Source organism: Anguilla rostrata, chromosome 10, assembly GCF_018555375.3.
Source record: "Anguilla rostrata isolate EN2019 chromosome 10, ASM1855537v3, whole genome shotgun sequence".
NCBI classification, from domain to species: Eukaryota; Metazoa; Chordata; class Actinopteri; order Anguilliformes; family Anguillidae; genus Anguilla; species Anguilla rostrata.
Genome location: NC_057942.1, coordinates 28,326,726 through 28,350,694, shown reverse-complemented (window position 1 = coordinate 28,350,694; position 23,969 = coordinate 28,326,726). Strand labels below are relative to the sequence as shown.

General features: G+C 39.4%; 1 protein-coding gene across 4 annotated transcripts in view; it reads right to left on the bottom strand.

The window, feature by feature from the left end:
- The window catches only part of LOC135233129 (coiled-coil domain-containing protein 158-like), a 48,495-nt gene that overhangs the window by 12,030 nt on the left and 12,496 nt on the right, over nucleotides 1-23,969 (bottom strand). For 3 of the 4 annotated variants that reach the window (XR_010323764.1, XM_064296347.1, XM_064296350.1), the window contains exons 9-16: nucleotides 22,128-22,247; nucleotides 14,498-14,695; nucleotides 13,067-13,981; nucleotides 12,032-12,203; nucleotides 11,495-11,647; nucleotides 7,392-7,504; nucleotides 5,540-5,698; nucleotides 1,893-1,985 (exon numbers count right to left, since the gene is read on the bottom strand). Coding sequence is in view for 3 of the 4 variants with exons in the window: in XM_064296347.1 (XP_064152417.1) it covers nucleotides 1,893-1,985; nucleotides 5,540-5,698; nucleotides 7,392-7,504; nucleotides 11,495-11,647; nucleotides 12,032-12,203; nucleotides 13,067-13,981; nucleotides 14,498-14,695; nucleotides 22,128-22,247 (1,923 nt within the window). In the remaining variant the exon portion in view is untranslated. The remainder of the gene's footprint in view (nucleotides 1-1,892; nucleotides 1,986-5,539; nucleotides 5,699-7,391; nucleotides 7,505-11,494; nucleotides 11,648-12,031; nucleotides 12,204-13,066; nucleotides 13,982-14,497; nucleotides 14,696-22,127; nucleotides 22,248-23,969) is intronic. The other variant, XM_064296348.1, reaches the window with a different exon arrangement.

Genomic DNA, 23,969 nt, shown 5'->3' with positions numbered 1-23,969 from the left:
TATAAAGGTGGTAGTCCAGAACACTTGGAATGGTTGGCTGAAGACCAGTGTGCACTGCAGCCATCCAAAAAGGATACGTAGCCATCTTTCCAAGAACCTACCCTAGTCATACGCGCTGTCCCAGTGCAGGCCAACCTGGTGGCCTATATTTCAACTGGAATCTCACCTTTTGTGCAAATCTGCTTATCTGGAACACCTCTGGGGTTTAATTTTTGTATTACTGTCAACCCATCAATATTTCCATCCATTATCTATATCTGCTTATCCTGGGCAGGGTCGCAGGGGTGCTGGAGGCTATTCCAGCGTGCATTGGGTGAGAGGCAGGAATACACCCTGAACAGGTTGCCAATCTACTGCAGGGCACGCACACCATTCACTCACCATTCACACCTATGGGCAATTTAAAGTCTCCAATTAGCCTATGTCTTTGGACTGTGGAGGAACCAGGAGGAAACCCACACGGACACGAGGAGGACATGAAAACTCCACACAGAAAGGCCAAGGCCAGATTCAAACCCAGGATGATTCTTGCTGTGAGACGACAGTGCTACCCACTGCACCACCATGCCGCCCACCATCACTATTTCTTTTGTCCAATTTACCAGCTTGATGAAAATCTAATACCTACAGTATAACCTTAATTAAACTGTACCTGTTGTGTGAATCCATAAGGAAAAAGATTTTTGCAAAAGACTGTTAAAGACACCTGAATGTAGCCATAGTATTTTAAAGGTCCAGGAAACTGGATTCAAATTATGGTTATATTCCCCAGAAGTGACAATTCAAGTTTTTTACCCAGTTATAATGATTGAATCACTGCATTTATATAGCACTTTTCTGAACACTTAGTGGCATTAAATTGTAATAAACACTATTAGATTATTGTGACCTGTTCAGCAGACAAGGACAGGGTGGGCGTGTATCCAGCGCACATTAACATTCATATCTGTGAGACACGTCATATGTACAACACTGCTCATCGCTAGCTAGGTTATAACTGGTTAGAGCAGTAACCTTAAACTACCAGACAAAACAAAAAAAGCAATATAAACTAGTCTTTACTATCGTATGTTAAACCTGAAGATCATTCAATGTGTAATGACGCCGTAACACTGAGCTACTGTATACTAACATTAAACTTTATAGAGGTCAAACTCCAGACATTACACCCGAATAAAGAAAGTCTTAGATTCTACATGTCTAAGCTTGAAAGATATTTAATTGTCGCTGGCTAATGGTAGGTCTACTTATCCATCCACCACGTTCTGCAACAAGTTGCAGGCGAAAATGGGCACTGCAAATACTAACTGTATGGGTTACTGTACTATTTCAGTGCCCGTGGGCTCCAGAAATAAAACGTATTTCTGGTTGGTCTCTTAATTTTTGTGAAAAGAAAAAAGCAAATTGTTTTCCCCGCATCCAAATGCTTAGGCATTTTCAACTTAGCTTGCCTTACCCGCACAAAAGTGGCAAGAGCTTAATTTACATATTACATAACGGAAGCATTTTGGGCTCAAGGATTTTATTACGTAGTAACCTAGTTACAGTAACCATGCCCACAGAAAACCTGCCATTTAACCAAGGGGAAAGCAAGCCAATTTTGGCACAGGCTTTTAAATGTTTTTTTTTTTTTTTGCGATAAACATTTTATAATATTTCTTGGCTGTTTGAGAATGCAAAAATGTATGAAAACAACACGAGTAAAGAATTCACAAATTTCAGTTTCCTGGACCTTTAAAGGATAAGCAAGCAAGACTACCTCCATGCAGTGTGTTTGGGCTCCGAACAAACATTGTCCTATCTACCATTGACCAATATATATTATCAGGAAAAACACACAGCAACCCTTGTCTAAGAGCCAGTAAAATGCAGCTTAAGAGATGGCTACCAACCTTTAAATCCAGGGCATGCTGGAGCTTAAGACACATAAACTGCTGTTCCTGCTGCTGAATAAAGTCTTGGCATTCAGAAAATCTCTCACTCATCTGAAGAGAAACAACAGAGAGAGTGTGACACAAAGGAAGACCCTCTAGAAGAAATTGTATCTCAAAATCAAAACATTTTGGTAACTTGTTACAGGCAGTGGTAGCAGTCAACTGCATTACGTAATATGCACGTATTCTGCACTCTGTCACTTTAGTGTCTCAATAATCATGATTTATTAACTGGCACTCAGTAAACAGTAATTCAGTCGAATGCATTTTTCCATACAACAGATAAGCATTTGATAGTGGTTCTATTGAGACCAGTCATAAATTGAATACTGTAGTACATTTGATAAATTTATTTTTTAATACCCACTTGCCCCATTTTTTGCACATAAACAACAATGTGACTGAAGGCAAAACAGAAAAATGTGGAATACAGGAGGAAAAGGTGAGCTACAAGGATTCTGGCAACATCTGACATAATGATGAGGAGGTAAGTGGCCATTTACACCCATGGGGAAAACTGGTGTACTTGGAAAAGGTATTTGCAGATGGAATTTTCTGAAAACTTTCCTCCTGAACATTTGTTTAATGACACTAATTAAAACAGTACAAATTTCATTTTGTACTTCGTACTATTGTTTTCTACTGCAATTACCTTTATATTACAGTTCAGTGAAAAAGTATTTACCTCCTTTCTGATTTCCTCTATTATTGCATATTTGTCACACTGAATGGTTTCAGATCTTTAGACAAAATGTGATATTGGACAAAGGTAACCAGATTAAGCACAAAACACATTTTCTATATTATTATTTAGTTTATTTAATGAAAAGACATCAAAGACCCATATCACTTCCTTAAATTTAACTTGCTGCAACAGCTGTAGCAGTAATAACTGCAAACAAATGCTTCCTATAATTTGATATTAGTCTTTCACATCGCTGTGGAGGAATTCTAGCCCACTGTTCTTTGCAGAACTGCTTTAATTCAGACTAATTGGTAGGTTTTTGAGCATGCACTGCTCATATCAGGTCCTCCCACATCATCTCTATCAGGTTCAAGACAGGACCAGAGTTGTTTTCATCAATTAAAATTATGACTAAATGTTTTGTCAACACACAGTTTTTTGATGATGATGACAAAGACCATAATGAGACAAGAATTCCTTTTTAGAACGATGATGACGAATAATTAGTTTTGGATTGCTGTGAGGGGCAGTGGGTAGCACAAGACTACCTCACAGCAAGAAGGTTCTGTGTTCGAATCTGGCCTGGACCTTTCTGTGTGGAGCTTGCATGTTCTCCCTGTGTCTGCGTGGGTTTCCTCCGGGTACTCCGGTTTCCTCCCACACTCCAAAGAAATGCAAGTAGGCCGATTGAAGACTCTAAATTGTCCATAGGTATGAGTGTGTGAGCGAATGGTGTGTGTGCCCCGTGATAGATCAGCGGCCTGTCAAGGGTGTATGCCTGCCTCTCACACAATGCACGCGTCTCCAGCATCCCCCACGACCCTGCTCAGGAGAAGCGGGTATAAATAATGGATGAATGACAAAATGAAAACAAATCCAGACAATTTTGTTGCAGTTGCTTTTGAAATTCCAATTTAAAAATGAAGTAAAAGAAAAACGTATTCATGTTTTATATTAATCTTTAATGTCTTTATTGTCTTCAAAAAAATAAAGCTGCTTTGTGACAGTGACATTCACACTGAAGCTGGACATTGTTGCATGCACGTGAAGTAAGGGACATGCACTGTCATAACTGATGTGTTGTCACAGTATGTCAAGTATTTTACAGACATGGCATTTCATGGAGACAGGGTATTAAATGTGGCAAAAAAAATAAGTAAGGACTAAAATGTGACCAAAATACTTGGTTCTATTCGTCGACTGAAATAAGAAGGATTTTAGTAATTTTTGTCTTGACGAAAATAAATGGAGAAGGCGTGGCTAAAATATGACAAAAACTACAAGTGCATTTTAGTCAAAAGACTAAGACTATGGCTAAATAAAAAAACAACAACACTGGTCAGGACTGGCCAGGCCACTCCAAAACTTCAATTTTGTTTCTTTTCAAATGTGGACTTGCTTTTGTCTTGCTGCATAACCTAATTACCCTTCAGCATCAGCTCACGGACAGATGACCAGGCATTCTCATGAAGAATTTTCTGATACAGAGCAGAATTCCAGGTCCCAAGGTAGAAGAAGATGATATACTTTATTGAACCCCGTGGAGTAATTTGTCCTCTGCATTTGACCCATCCTTAGTTACCTAGGAGCAGTGGGCAGCTGCCTCTCTTGTGCTGCACCTGAGGACCAACTCCAGTTCTGAGGTCAAGGGCACCTGCAGGGGCGCACCTAACATGCATGTCTTTGAGTGTGGGAGGAAACCGGAGTACCCGGAGTAAACCCACGCGAACACGGGGAGAACATGCAAACTCTGCCCCAGATTCGAACCGACGACCTTCTTGTTGTGAGGCGACAGTGCTAACCACTATGCCACCGTGTCCGCCCTGAAGCATCCTCACACCATCAGACTACCACTACCACATTTAACTGTTAGTATGATATTCTTACGGTGAAATGCTATATTTGCTTAACGGCAGACATAAGGGTACCTGTGTCATCCACAACGTTCCACTTGTGACTCATCAGTCCATCCAGGTGCGTTTTTACAAATGTGAGACAAGCATTGATGTTTCTCTTGGTTAGCAGTGGTTTCCGCCTTGCTAATTTCCCATGAATCCAATTTTTGCCTTGTCTCTTTCTTATTGCAGTCATAAACACTGACCTTACTGTAGCTGAGGCTAGAGAGGCCTGTATTTATTTGGATATTCTTCTAGGATCTTTTGTGACTTCCTGGATGAGTTATTGCCATACCCTTGGGATAAATTTTGGCAGGCTGCCCACTCCAGGAAAGATTCACCACTGTTCCAAGTGTTCTCCATTTGGAGATAATCTCACTGCAGTTCGCCAGGGTCCCAGAGCCGTAGAAATGGCTTTGTAGCCTGTTCCAGACTGATATATTTCAACAACTTTTTTCTCATCTCTTCTGGAATTTCCTCCGATAAAGGCATTGTCTGCATGCAGAAGCTTTGTGGTGACTATTTCATCACCCTGATGGTAAGGTTCACTACGAGTGAGACTTAGATTCAACAGGGCTGGCTGCAATCAAGTCTTCAATTATTTGAACCTAATTATCAAATTAAATTTGACCACTTGGTTGATTGAGTAACTAAAGGGGCAATTAATTTTTTTCAAATGGGAGATATGGGTGTTTAATAACTTTTTCATTAAATAAATGAAATAATTATTTTAAAATTGTGTTTTGTGTTTACTTAGTTTCCCTTTGTCTAATATAACATTTTGTCCAAAGATCTGAAATAATTCCGTATGACAAACAATAGAGGAAACCAGAAAGGGAGCAAATACGTTTTGACAGCACTGTATCGACCAAAGCATTGTATTGTCCGGTAAATGTACATGTACTATACAAATATAAATGGCAAATATACAATTTGGTCAATAATAATCTTGATTGATAGATAGATAGATAGATGATAGATGATAGATGATAGATGATAGATAGATAGATAAAATGTAGGAATACCTTATCAAGAGCCCCCTCCAGTTTGCCCATTTTGTCCCTGAGTTGTTTCTCCAGGTAGCGGAGGGCCTCCACCTCATTCTCCAACTGCTTCTTCTCCGCAGTCACACTGGTTAGCTGCTGACTCAACCGCTTGCATTCGGCAGCCTGCTGACGCTTATCCTATAAGCAATGTAAAATTACTTTTTTGCAGGATGGAACACAAAGTATTGTTGGTACACATTACTGATCCCTTTGATCTCCTCTTATGAGTTTGTTTTGTTAAAGGAGTACCATGGTGGTTGAACGTGACACTTCCCAGTTGTGTTCAGGCAACAACAAAACAAATGTGCATAATTTTTTTATTCTTCAGTCATTTCAATGTACTTTAAAACGTATTTTTCTAAGCCTAAATTTCCCACTATAAAAATTCACCCGAACCGTCTGGGCGTGGTAATGAGAACCGTCAGTTAGCTATGATTGACAGACCGTGCCCCGTTACCATAGCTCGCCCCATGATACGCTCTCTCTTTGGGAGACTGAATTTTCACAAGCTAGCTAGCTTAGTAGTATATCAGGTATCGATAGATAGCTAAGGTAAGGACGTTGACTTATATCCAATTATAATTTTTGCTATCTAGCTAGCCAAGTTAAGATAAAAGCACAACTATAACGTGCTCATAAAAGCAAACTAGCAAGCTAACGTTATCGATAGCATTGCCTTATGAAAGCAAACCTACTAGCTAGCTAACGTTAGCTAGCTAGCTAAATGAATATAACCAGAAATAATCTAAAGGCACTCTAATATAAGTGAACCTAACGTCAGTCAAATATTTGCATTGTCTGAACAGCAGGACGGTGTGTTCTGTCAGATTTCTTTACGGGGCGTAGGAATGGGAGTGGTTACTGTATTCGTGACGTAGCAAAATGACAACTTTCTCAACCGGTTGAAAATAGGACGATGAATTTAAAACGCATATTTCTCAAAAAATACAGAATGGACATATTTAATACTTTGCTCATTGTGTTTCTTCAATGCCTCTTGTGCAAATAGCACATAAAACCGAGAAAGTGTGAAAATCACCATGGTACTCCTTTAAAGCACTGGCCAATACACATGATAATCTCTTTTTTGGTCTGGATGACAAATAATTAGATTTCAACCGTGGGTGGTTTTTTAATCCTAGAATGAGTGCACAGACATTTGTATGTGAAGTACAGTCCACTGTGTGAGCTGGTTTTTAAAAAACCCAAACTCTTGATCAATTGAGGGTGCTAAAAACAAACATTTAAGCTCCGCAAGTTTTCCTTAAACCTATTTTAACACTGCAGGTTTGGCAATTCAGATAACTTTGTCAATTAGGACCCTACTAATTTTATTTGTCAGCCAATAACCAGGGTGTGCAAAAACTAAGTAATTACTGCAGCAGCCTACTCAAACCACAGCTTTGATTTCTATGCAATTGCTACCATTTAGTATTGTAAATGGTACATCTGTTCATCTTAAACATGCTATTGCATGTGAATGCTCATGCTCAAACTTCTTCAAATTTCCATCACCACAGTAATGGATTTTAAATACAGTTTTCAGTTTTGTTTTATGTAAATTTGTGTATCAGATTCTGATGGCATTAAGATTGCATGAGTAATTGTTAATAATTCCAGTTACAGGACATCCTTGTTGTGTTATACGTCCCTTCATTTGAACTTTATACTTCCTTACTAGTTTAATACCGCAAATGCAACCTGCTCAACCGATCTGAAATTTAACCATATAGATTTTCATAACTGCGGTAAGAAACTTGTATGGTGATCGCAAAAGATACTGGGAGGAGACTGTGGATGGGTTTGCAGGTGAAGGAGTTTGGAACCTTGCCTTTGTCAGTTTATCTGTATTCTCCTCCATCATCTGGATCCGACCCTGGAGGGTATCAATCTGCTCTCGTTTGGCAGTGATTCGTCTCTGCATCCCCAAAGCGACCTTCATTCCTGTGAGGTGGATCCATAAGGCATTAGTCCTTGTGCTTGGACAGGTGTGAATGTCAACAGAGGAAGAATACACCCAAGCTTTTGTAGTTCATTATTTTATTCAACCACTTCATTGTACTTTCATTATTGTATATTTTATTATGAATTTCCATTCTGAGAATTGTGACTTGTTTTGTCTTGTCTTTTTAAACAAGAATAGTTTATTAGTAGTACCCACTCATAAGGTTACATTCAAATGTACATGACAGAAAAGCTAATGTAAAACTACCTAAGTGAAAAAAATACATGATTTGGCTAGGACTGTTACAATTACTGGATAACTCGGCACCATCATTCTGGCAGTTATGAAAATTCACATGGTTAAATTTCCATCAGTGCAGTGATGGGATTTTAAAGGTTACACCAAGTGTTGCCTATTAAAAGCAGTTATCAATGTATTTTACGGGGTGCTGATTGTAAAATGTTGCGCATATCGTAATTCTGCTCAATTTTTTGGACATTTAGCATTGCCAAATGTAAAAAAATTGTGCTACAATTACAGAAATTTGTCTTCAAGAAAAATGTTCTGCATTAAAGCAAGATTAAACATGAGGTGGGAAAAAATGAAAGACCAACCATAATCGCGAAACAACTCGCACCAGACCAGTCACTGACTGTTCATTACTGAGATTGAGGTGCAGTAGGTTTTACTTGAATTATATCTATCCCATATAAAATTTGAAAGAATTTTCATTTCAGATAAAAACCTGCTTGCAAATTGTGTTTTGAGAATCATAAAAACGCGATAGCTTAGCTCCTGCATTGCATAGCATTGTGACTAAATTTGGTTATCAAAAGAAAGCTTCAGCAAGCTTAGCACACTTATTTGCCACACTACACACACACGCACACATGCACACACACACACACACCTGTGTTAACGCAACCTCCGTAGGAGAAAACTTCAAGTTTCAAGAAGTAAATATGCCTTTTAACAACAGCATAATCCACTACTATAAAAGCTATTTTAATATATTTTAGCAGATAGGCTAAAAGACTTGAAAACTGTGATGTCGCTTTGCCATACCATAGGTTTTGTTGGAATGAATCCACTGGGACATCCAATCTAAAAAACTTGCTCTCTGACAACATCGTTCCAAATAGCACTACAAACAAATTGAATTCACAGATTTTTCTAATGGTGCATTATATTTATTTATGGATAGGCTACTGTATGACTGCAATACACTTTTTCAATGCTGAAACACGCTTGAATCATTTCCCCTCTCTTTAGTGTTACTCTTTACAAATTGCACTGTTTTTTATTTAAATATATTTCTAATATTTTAATCTAGGTATTAGAGTAATGATTGTACTATTTATAATTGTTAATTTTTTGTCAATATTTTTTAACCATTCCTTTGAATAGAAAAAAATAATTCTGTTGTATTAACATATTTTAAATGAATTGATTTAATTTCTTTAACAAGTAAACTGAAATGTAATTTCTAATATTTAAATATGCTTCAAAGCTGGACATTAGGCTAATTAAAACCGGTTGTCAAAAGCACTGTGGTATATAGACCCCATCTACACATGCTCAAAGAGACAGGTTCCCAGCAATCTAAATGTGTATTTTACAGGGGTCAGTTTATTTATTTATTTATTTATTTTGCTCGCTCAGCTCAACTGTTCTGAAAATAAACTAGTAATCAAATTTGAATTTCCTAATGTTGATTTAAAAGAGTCAGACCACACAGATTTGTCAAACAACCTTTTTAGTCCTACAATAATCGAAACCCTCAGATTCTAAAGTCAAATTGACTGAGCTCTTGTGATGGGAGGATAACCATTTTCATGTACCTTTACTGAAGAAATAAAAATATATATATATATATATATATATATATATATATATATATATATGCATTTGAGCAAAAAAGGCTATTGTAGGTGGATATACCGGTGTTTCCAGAGCTCTATTTATTTGCAGAAGGTGGAAGTGAAAATTATCACAGAAAAATCAGATGTGCCGTGGTTAAAACTAGAGAACAATCCATCCAAGTACATTTATCATCTCAGACATGGATATTCTTCTGTGGAATGTGAAAATATCACAAATGATGTCGGAAGCTGGGCAACTGAGTTTGAGATACAAGCAGCAGTAGATCTATTTGGTGTACACATTTTTACATACAATCGTAAAAATTTGCTGAAATATTCATAAAGTTTTGTTGAATCAAACAGACAGAAATGAGGATACAGCAGTTTACCTGAAAACTGTAATGAGTGTCATTATAATATTGTTACGAGTCAAAAGGAGAGATATTGATGTTTGTGCCAATCTGTGCTATAAATCACAGTAAGATGCAATATTTTGTCATGCTGCAATTAGTCAGCATAAACTTTAAAGGCAACAAAGACAATATAATTTTAATATGGACTTTTGACATCACAAAAGGGACTTAAAAGATACCATGAGACATATAAATAAAACATGGCAAAGAATCTGTCAAGAAGCCTAGCATTTTCAAATATGGCACTGATGAACAGCACAGAGCAAATGTCACAAAATCCAGTGTTACAAAATACAGCACTGATGAACAGCACAGAGCAAATATCAAAAACGGAGCATTATGAAATATGGCACTGAAAAACAGCACAGAGCAACTGTTAAAAACCAATGGGGTGCATTGGTCTCAGGCAGTGCAAATGAGGAAGGGGCGTAGCTTCTTCATTTTCTCAAGAGGGATGTTGCACATACCGCTACAAAATCCTTAAATGCAAACAGAATCCCCATCCCCAGAAGCACCAAATGCTTTTTGTAAAATAATTTGCAAAAACATTTCAATTCCATGGCATTTCACACAAATTATGCTTTTTAACCCTGATTCCGTGATTTCCACAAAACAAAAAACATAAGGCCCTAGACATGAAGTTACTTTGAGAAAAACAATAAATAGCCATTAACCTGTAGCTATTAACCTACAGAAAACCAGAAAACCTTGATGAACATTTTACAACAGGACCTTTCTGATATGACTTTTCTAACAGACAGCATTATAAAATGCCCAGCCGAGTGCTGAATTGGAGCTATGTGCATTGGGTAAATATATATTTTTTTTTATACATGTAAATTATTGAACAAGGCTACCCTCTACCCCAGAATAACTTACCCAAAACACATAGCTCCAATTCGGTACTCGGCTGGACGTTTTATAATCCTGTCTGTTAGAAAGGTCATATCAGAAAGGTCTCCACGTGAACCATCATGGAAAATAGCTAACTTTTGACCAGCCAGTGAACCGTCACTTCATTAGCTACCAAACTGGGTGCCAAAATGGAAAATGTTTTATTGTATTATTGGTAAGCTCAGCAACAACCAAAATTTTGTTTTACCAGGACTCTTGGAGCTGACATTTTTAGTGTAGCAACGCACCCCTACCCCTCAGTGTGCAATACTGTAATCCTGATTACTGAGGAGTTGTGGCTATAAACATTGATGAGTGTTGTAGATGACCTGTGTGGAGAAGTAGGTGGGGAGAGAGGGGGTAGGGGTGTGTCTCTTTCTCTGTAGACAAGGCCAACATGTGTTGATTTTCAAATTGTTTTCATAACATTGACAAAGTTATCAACTACAGCTTAATGTCCAAAAACATTTCTATATACTGTATGCCACAAATTGAACAGTGGAAAAATAGTACATTATTGTACTGCTTTATCCTTAGTATGTTGCAATGATCATTTTATTCCAATCTTTAGGGATTTTTTAGTCTGAATCAACTGATAAAGTTCGACTAAACCCAAAAATCCTGTATGGTTTCATTGAATTGATTATTCCCTAACGGTGTGTGTGTGTGTTTGAAGGGGACACATCCAGCAGTCTCATCTACTAAATTAATGGTATCTCTTTGGTAACTTTGATGGTAACTTTTCCAGCATGTGGTCACAGATGGTTTATGGCAAATCTCAGATAAAATGATAGGGAGCAAAGCATTAAAATGGGCCTACCATGTTCATCCGCCCCCTCCAGGGTCCTCAGGGTGCTCTGGGCCTGAAAGAGGTCAGCTTGGACAGTCTGAAGCTGGCCCATCAACTTGGCGGCAATCCCTTCTAACTCCTGAATCCTACGGACATGGGTCTTTTTCAGAGCCTCATGCTCATCTGTGAGATAGGCAGGTCAGTGAATTTTAATATAAAGTCAAAAAAGGCTTAAAACACATTAACAATAACAGCTAAATTAGATCAAAACAGAAACTGGAGGGGAATGATCCAGCCTTGCTTATCACAAAGTTTCTAAACCATCACCTACCACAATGGAGAAGCAAAAGTGGTTTTTCAACAAAATCTTAAGGTCTAGAATTATTCCAATGACAAGCTCAGTTTTGATATACAGTGTATACATATACATGCACATAGGCTCTATCATTTTACAAATAAAGTTCCATTACATATGAGCAACTTAACAGTTGGGTTAAAGGATATGTGTTTCAGTTTGAGTACCCATAGCATGCGGCTCTAGAATGTGATCATTGGATGGATGACTACCTGTGAGGCTGAGCAGCTGTACCCGCTGTACCTCCAGCTCAGTGGTCAGCCGCTGTTTTTGCAATGTCAGCTCATGCAGGGAGCGGTTCTTTTCTGAGAGAGCACCTTTCTGTTGGACCTGTTCGTGCTCCAGAGCCCCCAGCATGTGGCCCTGCTGCTCCCAGCCCGCCTGCTTCCCCCCCAAAGAAGACACAGACAATTATTTTACTAACATGACACACCGTCACTGCTACAAAAGGGAAACAACGCACCCAATGCAAAGTAATTTGAGTCATTCCAGGTTTTACAAGTAAGACAGTGCACTGAATGGAATTCTCCAACAGGCTTTGTTCACCAATGGCTGACTGTGCCTGCGAACTTGCAGTCGTGAGAATACATGAACACACACGCTGCATAGTTAATATACTTGTAATCTATATGTTCACTTCCTGTGGATGGAAATGTTTATTTCCATGAAGGACGACGTGCAATTGAAGGCAAAGTGAAACTAAAACCAACAAATTCACGCTATTTTAATAGGTAACGTGTTGTTTTTACGGTTCATGTAATGATATCCAAACATTACTATGCATACATACTATTTTAACAATTATAACTACAGGAATACAACCATTGTTTTACAGGCATTACAAAGCAGTAATGCCAGTTAAGCTTTTAGGTTCTTTATCGCCTGCTTCAGTAGCTTGTAGACTAATCATTCAGTTCATAGCAAAAATTAGTAGCTGTATGCATAGTTATTTATAAAGGTCATTAGTTTTGTTTTATGTCATAGTTATAGTTATATAATGTAATTAATTTTTATTTTATAATTTATTATTGTTAAAAATAGTTGTATGTATTGTTTGAATTGGTTCCAATGTCAAAATAAAACAAAACTGTTTTATTTAACCATTTCAGTTCTCAGAACATATTCCCGCCAGGTACGTCAAAATCAGCATAGGGCTCAAGGAGTTAAGGGGTTAAAAGTAAAAGTACCCGTATTACAGTGTCTGTAGTTAGGTCTAACAGAGGCCACATTTTGAAGAACACTCAGACCTTAAGTTGATGGATCTCAAGCTGATGTTTGTCAATCTCGCTGATGAGCCATTCTTTCTCTTCCTGAAGCACTTCAATGCTATTGCTGTGCTGCAGAGATAGCTGTGTCATGCCCTCCATCTGCAACTGCAGCAATTCCACCATCTTCTCCTTTTCCTCCAGCTTGAGACGCAGTGTGTCTCCCTCTGCCATTAACGCCTGGGCATGTCCTTGCGCCTCCTGCAGCCGGGCTTCATCCTGCTGCTGGTTCTGCTCCTTCTGCTGCAACTCCTGCTCTTTGCCCTCCAACAGGCCCTTCAACCTCACCTGCTCTTGCTTCTGCTCCTCCAGCAGGTCATGCAACCTCTTCTCCTCTTGCTTCTGTTCCTCCAGAAGTCTTTGCAGCTTATTCCCCTCACATTCCTTTTCCTCCAGGAGGCCCTGGACCCTCTTCCCTTTTTGTCTCTGCTCATCCAGCAGACCCTTCAACCTCTTCATCTTGTGCTCCTGATTCTCCAGCATGTCCTGCAGCCTCTTCCCCTCGCCCTGCTGTGCCTCCAGCAGATCATTCAACCTCTTCTTCTCACAGTCCTGGTCCTCCATCAGACCTTTAATCCTCTTCCTCTCACAGCCCTGCTCCTCCAGCAGGACCTGAAGCCTCTTTATTTCGCGCTCCTTCTCCTCCAGCTGACCCTGTAACATCTTGACTTGATGACCTTGCTCTTCTAGCTGACCTTGCAGCATTTTCACTTCATGTTGCTGTTCCTGCTGCAGGCTCAACAGTCTCTTCCCGTCACGCTCCTTCTCATCCTTGGTGGCGCGTTCTCTCGTGTGCTCCAGGTCAGCCAGCTGCAATTGATCCCGTGCTGCCTTTAGCTCGCTGCGGAGGCGTGTTGCATTGTCCTGCATTTTGCTCTGCTGTTTCTCTGCAGAAATCTACATGGGAACAAAATGTCAGGCTCAAAATTCTTCCGCTAGCAGTAGTATGATCTGTCCATGAACCCAAACTAGTCAATACAGTCTTCCTGTTTAAGTCTTTATTTTATATTCCTTCAACAATGGTACATGCACCATCTGAATAATACAGCTGTACACTATGGCCTTATTTTTATATTGTATGTTATATAGTTATGCATTTATTTAAAATAAACATTTCCCCCTCCCATTTCCCCTCATCTGCGCACGCAGCACTGCAGCCAAAACCTCTGCACTGGCCACAAGCCAGTGACCATTGGCCACACTACACAACACACAGTACTGCAGGTGGGCTAGTATAGTTTCATTTGAGTCTGACGGGAATCATTTTTCAGTAAGCACATTGTGATTGTTATTTAATAAACAGACTTGCATCTTTATGGCTAAATTAATGTCCACTTGCATTGCTTACAAATCCAATGTCCAATTTAAACAGGTCCATCTGAGTTCTAGCAGTACTCGTTTGAGTCATCTCACCTGCTTCTCCATCAGTGTCAGACACTCATCTTTCAGAGAGCCCACCATGTTCTCCAGCTCCAGAACTCCAAGGCTTCGCCCATCCAGCTCCTGCCGCAGGCCATCGATGGCCACGCTATGGCTTCTGTCCCGCTCCCGGAGTCGCCTGTTCTGTTCCTTTTCCAGGGCCAGCTCCTCTTGGGTCTTATGCAGGTCCGTCTGAGGTCCAGTGAACACATATCAAAGACCGATCATAAAGCTTCACCCCCAATAGCAACCCTGACATCATTCTTTAATGACATTTGGAATTCCTGGTTTCTGTTTATGGACCACTTATGAAACCACTCGTTGTAGCAAGGCTCCACATATCATGCCCGTTGTCTGCAACTGCTTATACAACTGCAGTGATATGAGTACAAAAAAAGTACACCCCCTTTCAATTATACTGTTTTACATATTAGGACATGACAGACCCTCATCTAGGCTTAACAGTAGATAACTAAAACTTTGTTTATTCAAACAGAATTCATCAAACATACACAAGCTAAGTTCACCCTTAATGATTCCATATCCTTTAAGAAGGCAAGTGGCACAATCAGACTGTATGATGCACTAAGAAATTGCAAAGAACCATAAAACTAAACTACATCCAGGGTCATGACTCCACTGTTATGAAAAGAGCAAGTATGGCTTTCATAAAAGGGAAGACAGAAAACCCCTTCTCTCAAATAAATAGTATTGCAGCATAGCTTAGGTTTGCAAAAATAAATCTGAATGAGCCACAAAACTTCTGGAACACTGCCCTCCAAACTTGAAACAATTTAGGAAACATTGGGTAGCATTGCTTTAGAATACAGCTTCTTTACTTTAGGTGAGGCAAGACAGCCTATATTGTTTGTAGTACAGTAACTTGGCATCATTTTGATATCAATACTTTTAATAGCAGGCCTAGATTTTGCCAGTTTGAATGAATGAGTTATAGACAGTCTTTGCATGTGTGAGTAACTTGGCATTTTTGTACGTTGAAAACGTGTTTTTTATGAGATATCATTTCTTTTTGCAAAGTGTTTCTTATGAGAGAGTGAGAACTGTAATGCATATAAATGTAGACTATGAGAAGTATGCGTACACATACAGTACATACATGCAAACTTGCATACAGTGTCGGCAGTCCCGGATGCAGACTGGTTTGATTGGGAGGCAGAGCAAGATTTTTGGGGTGGGGCAAGTTGAGGACATGATTCGTGATGAGCAGCAAAGCGGACCTGGGTGTAAAAATGCGACGTAACCCTTGTGGAGAAACGGTTGTGGACTATGCCTATCCTTGTGTGAATTTGTACAGTCTGATCAACGTGTACCGTTTATCACTTTCGCTTTGCTATGTATGTAAAACAATGGCTGTGGCAAATGGTGCAGTGGCGTAAGTATAAAAGAGGCTTGCACCATTAGAACAGCAACAGAGATGTCCCCAGTGTATGTAGTCACTGATTTGACGGCCATCCAACGAGCCTTCATTGACAAAATTATCCGTAAGCTTGGAGAATTTGAGCTCCCTAGGTCGCAACTTGTGTGCCCTTCTGTCCTGCTCCGTTTTCTGTTATTTCGTCGAGATGCACTTTTAGTGTTACTAAGGTTTATAAGGTATTTTGATACGCTTAGCTGTAGGTAGGACTCCTCTTCGCTGTTTAGCTTAGCTAGGCCTTACATGAGAATTCGAGAAGTAGAACAGAACAGTGGAGCAGCACAGACATATGTCCCAGCAATCTTTGCATATCAGAAAATAAAAGTAGTACGAGAGAAATGAGGACAAATGATGAAATTGAGTAGTTGAAACAATATGTTTTTAGCAGAATGGGCATGTAGGTGAAGGTTGAAATGATCACAGACTATAGTGCAAAGAAAATAAAGTGACCATGAGCGCGACGAGTTTCCTTATTGAACGGTACAAAAAACAGACGGTATTAAAAATTACTCATTAAAATGGTTGGTGAAGTAATGAGTGACATTGCACAGGAAAACTGTTGTACACATGCACTTTTCTCATGTTCAATACTAGTTATAATTATGATTGAGTCATGATTTTAAATGTAATGTTTTAATGGGGTGTTGCAGACAGTACATGTAGTAATTTGTATGTGGGTAGACGGAGAACAGGGCAAGGTAACATGAATGTAGAAATGTGGCTTTCCTGATAAGAATGTTTTCTACAGTAGCCAAATGAAGAAATATAGTTTGTAGAAATGGCACAGTGGTCAGCTGGTGTAACTTTTTAAGAAAATCAATACATTTGCAGTCATGAAATGCATATGGCTGGCCGTGAGTGACTTTTGGGGAAGATGAGCATTGAAGATTCTGATATACTGATAAGTACAAAAGCAATAGTTCAAAAGCAAGAGACAATTATTAGTTAGCAAATATAAGTGTAAGAAAATGTTAGTGTAAGACATGCGCTTCTGAGTCAGTAACATTGGCAGTGCGCCACCATCAAGTAACTGTCGAGGGGTGTGAATTGTCTTGGGGAAATGTGTCTGCGGCTTTAAAGAAGAAGACAGCTGAGCTCCGGTTGAATCTATATGGCCTGGCGATATTGCAGCCGGTTAACTGAAGGTGTAGATGGTACATCATATTGCAGTGTGTACGTTCGGTGAACGCCGGGTAGATGTGGTGCAAAAGCAATAGTTGAGAAGTAATAGACAAATATTAGTGAGCAAAAAAGCATGTTTAAGAAATTTGCTTCAGGCGGGATTTGACCCTGTGACTCAAGGATCCATAGACCGCGACATTTCCCACTGAGCCACGAATGGACTAGCTGTTGAGACTGGAAATTTTTTCAGGTAAAAAGATGTGTCCATTTTGTGTGTGTATGTGAGATTTTGATTGGCTGGTGTATGTGAAGGATTGGCTGGTGTTGCTAAAATGTCCAATGGGGAGACATCCGCCATCAGACCCCTGCAGCTCATCCAGAATGCTGCAGCGCGTCTGGTCTACAACCTCCCCAGACATTCCCATGTCACCCCCCTGCTCACTGACCTCCACTGGCTGCCTGTTATGGCTCGCATCAAATTTAAGTCCTTGGTGCTTGCATACCAGGCAGCTAAGGGGTCAGCACCAGGGTACATTCAGAGGATCATCAGACCCTACACACCAGCCAGACCTCTCCGTTCTGCCACCTCTGGACGCTTGGCACCTCCCCCTCTTCGCGTCTGCACTTCCCGCTCCCGTCTGCTGTCTGTCCTGGCCCCTCGCTGGTGGAATGACCTCCCCGTGATGGTCAGAACAGCAGAGAATCTCACCACTTTCAAACGCAGACTGAAGACTCATCTCTTCAGGCTGCACCTCTCCCCACCCCTCCCTAGCCTATAGTTCAGCTCATTGTACCTAGCTAGGATAATTTGATTATATTAGTGTATCTGGCAGGATTGTTTTTGTATGATTAGGTGTGATTCCAGTGCTAGTTTGTACTTTGTACTTGGTAGGATTCTTGCTGCTGAACAAGCTTACTCTACAGGGTTGGAGTCCTGATCGATGTGGTCACTTCTGGCACTACGATCCTTACTTCACTCTAGTGTTTCTTTTGCGCCTCTACATCATGAAACCTATGCACTTGTTGTACGTCGCTCTGGATAAGAGCGTCTGCTAAATGCCTATAATGTAATGTAATGTAATGAGACATATTCTTTGTGGGCTAGGAGCATTTCTGGCAGGAAAAAGAAGAAGGAGAACATGCAAAATCATCTTAGTTTGGGGCTTCATTGTGTGGTCATGTGAAGTTGTTTATGAATTCTCTCTGACCTCTCTGGGGTCAGAATGTACAGAAATTAATGTTTTTAAGGGCTGAGTGTCAGTGGTTATTCCTGTGGGTAACCCTGAAAAGTGCCAAACTCTGTATAGGTATGGGGCATGCCCGCCAAGGCGTAACATGGCTGGATGGCATACCTGTCATCCCAATTTTTCCAAAAAATTCAAAATGGCAGAAAATATCAGCATGCTCATATTAAATGTGGGACATTTAGTTCAGCATGAGCCACAGAATCTAGGGAGAAAATAATTTTGAATCTGGACTACACGATTCAGAAGTAATGGACCAAAACATAAATGGCTGTGTTACAGTTACATCTGGCTACAATGTCACTGCGCAAGTTCCATTTTGTTATCTCAAATAGTCTAGGACACAGGTATTAAACTACAGTTCTGGAGGGCCGCAGTGTCTTCTGGTTTTTGGTGTGTTGTCGGCGCAAGCAAGGCTCCAGAGTGCGACCAAAATCTGTCAAGTGCGACTAAAGATTTTCATTGGTCGTACTGGTGCGCCTGAAATTTTGCAGGTCTGTCTCTGTGTGTTACGACACGGACTTGGAGGAAATTGCAGGCTCAGGCTGCCATTAGACTGTCCTCTCGCCCATTTTGTTGGTTGCTGGTAATATATTTTCCTAAAAATTGTTTTTTTCTAGACATTTTACGATTTTATTCTCGTACTATTATGATTTTTTCTCGTAAAATTACTTTATTCTCGTAATATTATGACATTTTTCTTGAAATATTATGACTTTATTCTCACTAAATTGCGACTTTATTCTAGTAATATGACTTTTTTTTCTCCATTACGACTTTATTCTCGTAATATTACGACTTTATTCTCGAAATCGCAGAATTTTTTTCCCCTCAATGTGGCCCTAATACTCCGTCATAGTACAGTGTGTGTATGTGTGCAGTGTTTTTTTTTTTCCACCCGCATTCTGCAAAGACCCACCCCTACTCTGCCTCTGATTGGCTCTGACCATAAAATTCTTCTTCGCTGAATGCGGGTGGGGGGAAAAAAAGGCATGTATATGTGTGAAACCGCGCCCTGTACTCCTCCGGCAGCAGTGTATACTTTTGAGTTATTTGAGTTCGATTTATTTATTTGAGTTTGTCAAGTACTTTAAATATCAGTACTTTTAAAGTTTATTTTGTAAACAATTGTGGTTATCGTGATTTCTTGTTTGTGCTGTGATTTAAATAAAGAAAAAACATTTATCTGCACATTTATTCCTGTTTACTATCATTTACATAATGTGTTAAGAAATTACCAATGTGTGTTGGAACTGATAAAAAAGGTAACGCTTAAAATGTATTATTGCAGCGCCAAAAGGCGCGGTGAAAAATTCTGGGTGCACCTAAATTATGTGCTGGTGCACCTAAATGGAAAAGTTAGGCGCATCAGTGCAACCAATGTAAAAAGTTAGTCTGGAGCCCTGGCAAGTGTTTCATATGTCATCAAGTCATTCATTGGCTAAGGAAATCCACACACCTTGTTCTCAAGGCCTTAATTGGCAGCTGATTGAAAGGAAAACGCAAAAACCCACAAACACTGAAGGCCCCCTTGGGATTCAGTTTGACACCCCTGGTCTAGGAGATGTCTTTAAAAAATTTTTTTACAAATTAAAAATAGTGGAAAACTCAAAATGGTGAGCATTATGACTGCTGACCATTGTGACATCTTTTCAGGCAGGATTCTAGTCTCTACCTGAAAAGGGCGAGGAGTTATGATTGTTTGAATATTAGAAATTCAATGACAGTTATAGTGGCCAACCAGTGTCAAAACCACTCAGTCCCCAAAATGCCAAGTTTCATAGGTCTCAGCCATGTGATTAGGCCAAAACTGGGGACAGAGGAAAATGGCTAATATGAAATCTCCATTCGTACATAACCACCCATGCCTACAATAAACGTTGTGCTATTTAGATATAGGCTTTGTGACGCATTATTAAAAAGAACAACACAGAGACATGACAAACCGTTTACTGAAAACATTTAAGTTCATGCAGGACGGAGTGTAGCACAGTGGGTAAGGAACTGGGCTTGTAACCGAAAGGTCGCAGGTTCGATTCCCGGGTAGGACACTGCTGTTGTACCCTTGAGCAAGGTACTTAACCGAAATTGCTTCAGTATATATCCAGCTGTATAAATGGATACAATGTAAAATGCTATGTAAAAAAATGCTATGTAAGTCGCTCTGGATAAGAGCGTCTGCTAAATGCCTGTAATGTAATGTAATGCTTGAAGTAGAATGACAGAGAGACAGTGTAACGACATAAAATGAATAAAAACCCAACATTAACTGACAGGGTAACTGGTAATACCATAAACTGATTTATCAGAGCTACATAGACCAGTGAATTCAAATTTAGTGGAAAATATCCATATCAGCTCTCGTATGAGGGAATGCGAAAAATGTCAACCATACATCTCTCCTTGCATGACTTAATAATGCCCTTGTCTCCCCTCCCCCATTCTCTCTTACGACCGGTATCATACAAAATCCTCTGTTCTTGCCGGTGACCACACCTGAAATAGCTTGCATAAATCAAATTCAAATTGTACTTATGTTAACGCCATGCAATTAGCCCCATAGAAGCAGTACTTCTTTTTTAGTAGAACTTAAGCAGTAAACTGAGAACAGAAACCTAGATTTTCAGGCTTTAGTGACTAGCTTGCTCTCCAGGTCAAGTAGTAACAGCCTCTCCATTTGTATTCAAAAGGAGTGGTAACCTGTGACTGGCATTGTCTGCCCACCTATGGACTGTAAGTGCTCACCTGTTGTAGGCTTTAATAAGGCAGGTACCTGGAGCACGCACAGTAGTTTGGAGCTATATCTCTGCAGTCACTGCAGTTAGAGAGCTGGCAGAGATCATTTTAATCAGGAGGACAGCCAGTCTTCTACAAGCAAAATATAATTCTACAGTGTGACGGCCCTGGCTGTCTGCCCTCCCTGTTTGTCTAGAACTTCCTGTTTGTAACTCCCTGTTCTGTCTCTTTAAGGTCCTGTGCCGTAGGAGCCAGTTTGAGCGACTGGCTCCGCCCTTGATTAGCTGTACCTATGGGGGAGAAGGCATAAAAGGCCTGCTTGTAGCTGACTAGGCCGTCTCTCGATTCTCTGGCCAGCTGGTGCCTGGGCACCTCCATTTTGTTTGGTTTTTCTTTGTTTGTTGCACCCTTCAACACCTACACACACCATACTGTTTTCATTACATCCACCCATGCATACGCTTCCTGATTACTGATTCCACACTCCATTTCTTGATTTTTCATTTAGTTTAATAAACTTTTCTTAAGAAAACTGTTGCTACCGTGTGGACCTCCCCTTCTTTGTTATGGCCTAACCGAGCCTGCATAACAACAGTGAAATTCCCCTTTGAGCTGAGGATTCATGACATACCATAAATCAAACGAACACACAAGAACAATGTGTGGTGCAAAATTAATTACTATGGCCAACACTAATTTGTGTACATTGAGTACAATATTACTAGGTAACAGCCTTTACTTACACATAAACACTTCCCTGATCCTGTTGACATGCTATTATTAAAGAAATCCAGTAAACATAAAGTTTTACAGGAAATAAAAAATTGAGCGTATATGGTTTCTGAGTGCTGCTTAGATGTACAAGAACTTTGTAATCAAGACGCACTGTATTGTCACCAGCAAACTTCAGCTAAGTTAGGAAACTACTTTGGACAAACTCTAATCTAGGTAACTACTTTGGAGTTAACATTCGTTGGCGCATAACTGTCAGGACAAGCAATATTGTAAATTTTTTTTTTTTTTTCTGTAGCTTATTTTGAACAGTAGGTAAGTGATCTGTAGATGGTGAGAAGAGGCTGCACAATACCGTGAGCTGGCTGACACGAGATTCCATGTCCTTGACCTGCTGCCTGTAAAGTTCCTTCTGTTTTTCGGCCTCCTCCATGTTGGACACAGCCTGAGAAAGTTGCTTTTCCACAGCTGACACCTGACAATAGATACAGCACATTCCCTCAATCTCCAACCAGTACTCTACCAGTGCAAGCTTCTAGACTGTAGGTACGTAGATGAGCTTAGATGGCTAAATGGCCAATTTTCATAATTATGCATTTATGTGGTCTTATATTCCAATTATGCTCCAATTCTTATGAATATGCAGTAGTGTGATAGCTAAATTAACTGAATATTTTGGCAAGCTTGAATAGTGTGAAAATATTTGTCAGTCTAGTAGAATACACCAAGGTTATGATCGGAAACTAAAACTAAAATACCATGGGTGAAAAAATATTACAGTACACTGAAATAAAAATAAAAACGAGTTTTTGAAAAAGCAAAAATGTAAACTAGCAAACCTGCTCTTAAAAAATTTAAAAAACACATGCAGCGTTTTTAGTTTTCTTCTTTTTGATAATTTATGCTCCAGGTAAGGGAGAGGGAGCTGATAATTTCCCCCCTCTTTTCTGTTGAACACTACTTCACACAAGTGGTGTCACAGAGAAAATATTCCATAGACAAACAAGTCAGTCTAACCATGGGCACCTCGTGCTCACGCATTGGCGAATGAGCAAATGCCAGCCAGGGCACGTCGCCATATACGAGATTGCCGAGATAAGTTTCATTGCTTATTATCACAAACATTGTTTATAAAAGCGTGGATTGAGACATGTTTTGCTATTTAAAAATGTTACAAAAAAGCCAATATTTAAGCTGAAACAATAACATGAGACAACAATACCTGAGTTATACTGTCCAGTGTTTTTTATTTCATAATGAGACTACTGAACCTTATCCAAGTATTACTTAAATATGAAATGATTTTAGTTTAGTTTAATGACTAGAATACTGTATTTGACACCATTTAGCTCATTTCTAAATGTTTAAACGACTAGTTGGTTAACCCTGCCCATCCATAATCATGTACACAACATCTGTTCTAAACCTCTAAAACTCTGCCCCTAACAAATAGGACACCCACCCAAAAAAAATATTAATTGAATTCAAACTAAATTAAAACTAAGCATTTCCATAAAATGAGAGCTAAACTAACACTAGCAAAAACAACTTAATATTAACTAAAACTAAACTGAAATCAAAATTGAAAAAATTGAAAAGTGAATAAAAAATAAAAACCAATGAAAAATTCTAAATTTTCATAACCATGGTACACACTAACAACTCATCTAACAATTGTTGTCAATAACAGTGAGTGACCATTAATAAGAGTGGACATGGAATTTCCAATTCTAATACAATGCAAATTTCTAGTCCAATCATTTACATCCAACCCCGTATGATGCACAGCACATTACTCACCAGATCTCATTGTTTCTAGCCACTAAACAACCATCTACATGCTCAACTCACAATCATCAACTATCACCACATCTTCAACTCAAAATCCTACAATCAATGCTTCTGCTGGTCAGGTCAATAAAAAAAACACAAAACTCCTTCAAAAAAAAGAGTTCAAATGGATTAAGTCTCCATTTTAAACAGGAATAGATTTAAACCCTTCCAAAACTGCCAAAATAACTTCTTCCAAAAATAAGTGTTTCTTAAGCCAGTCAAACTGTGCAGTCTCAGCCCACAGAGAGTCACTTCATCAGTTAAAAATCTCATCTGTCCAGGTCAGTGGAGCTTCAAAGTCCTCCAGCAAATCAATATGTCCAAGAAGCACAGGTCAGAGAGTGACCTTATAGCATGACACCAA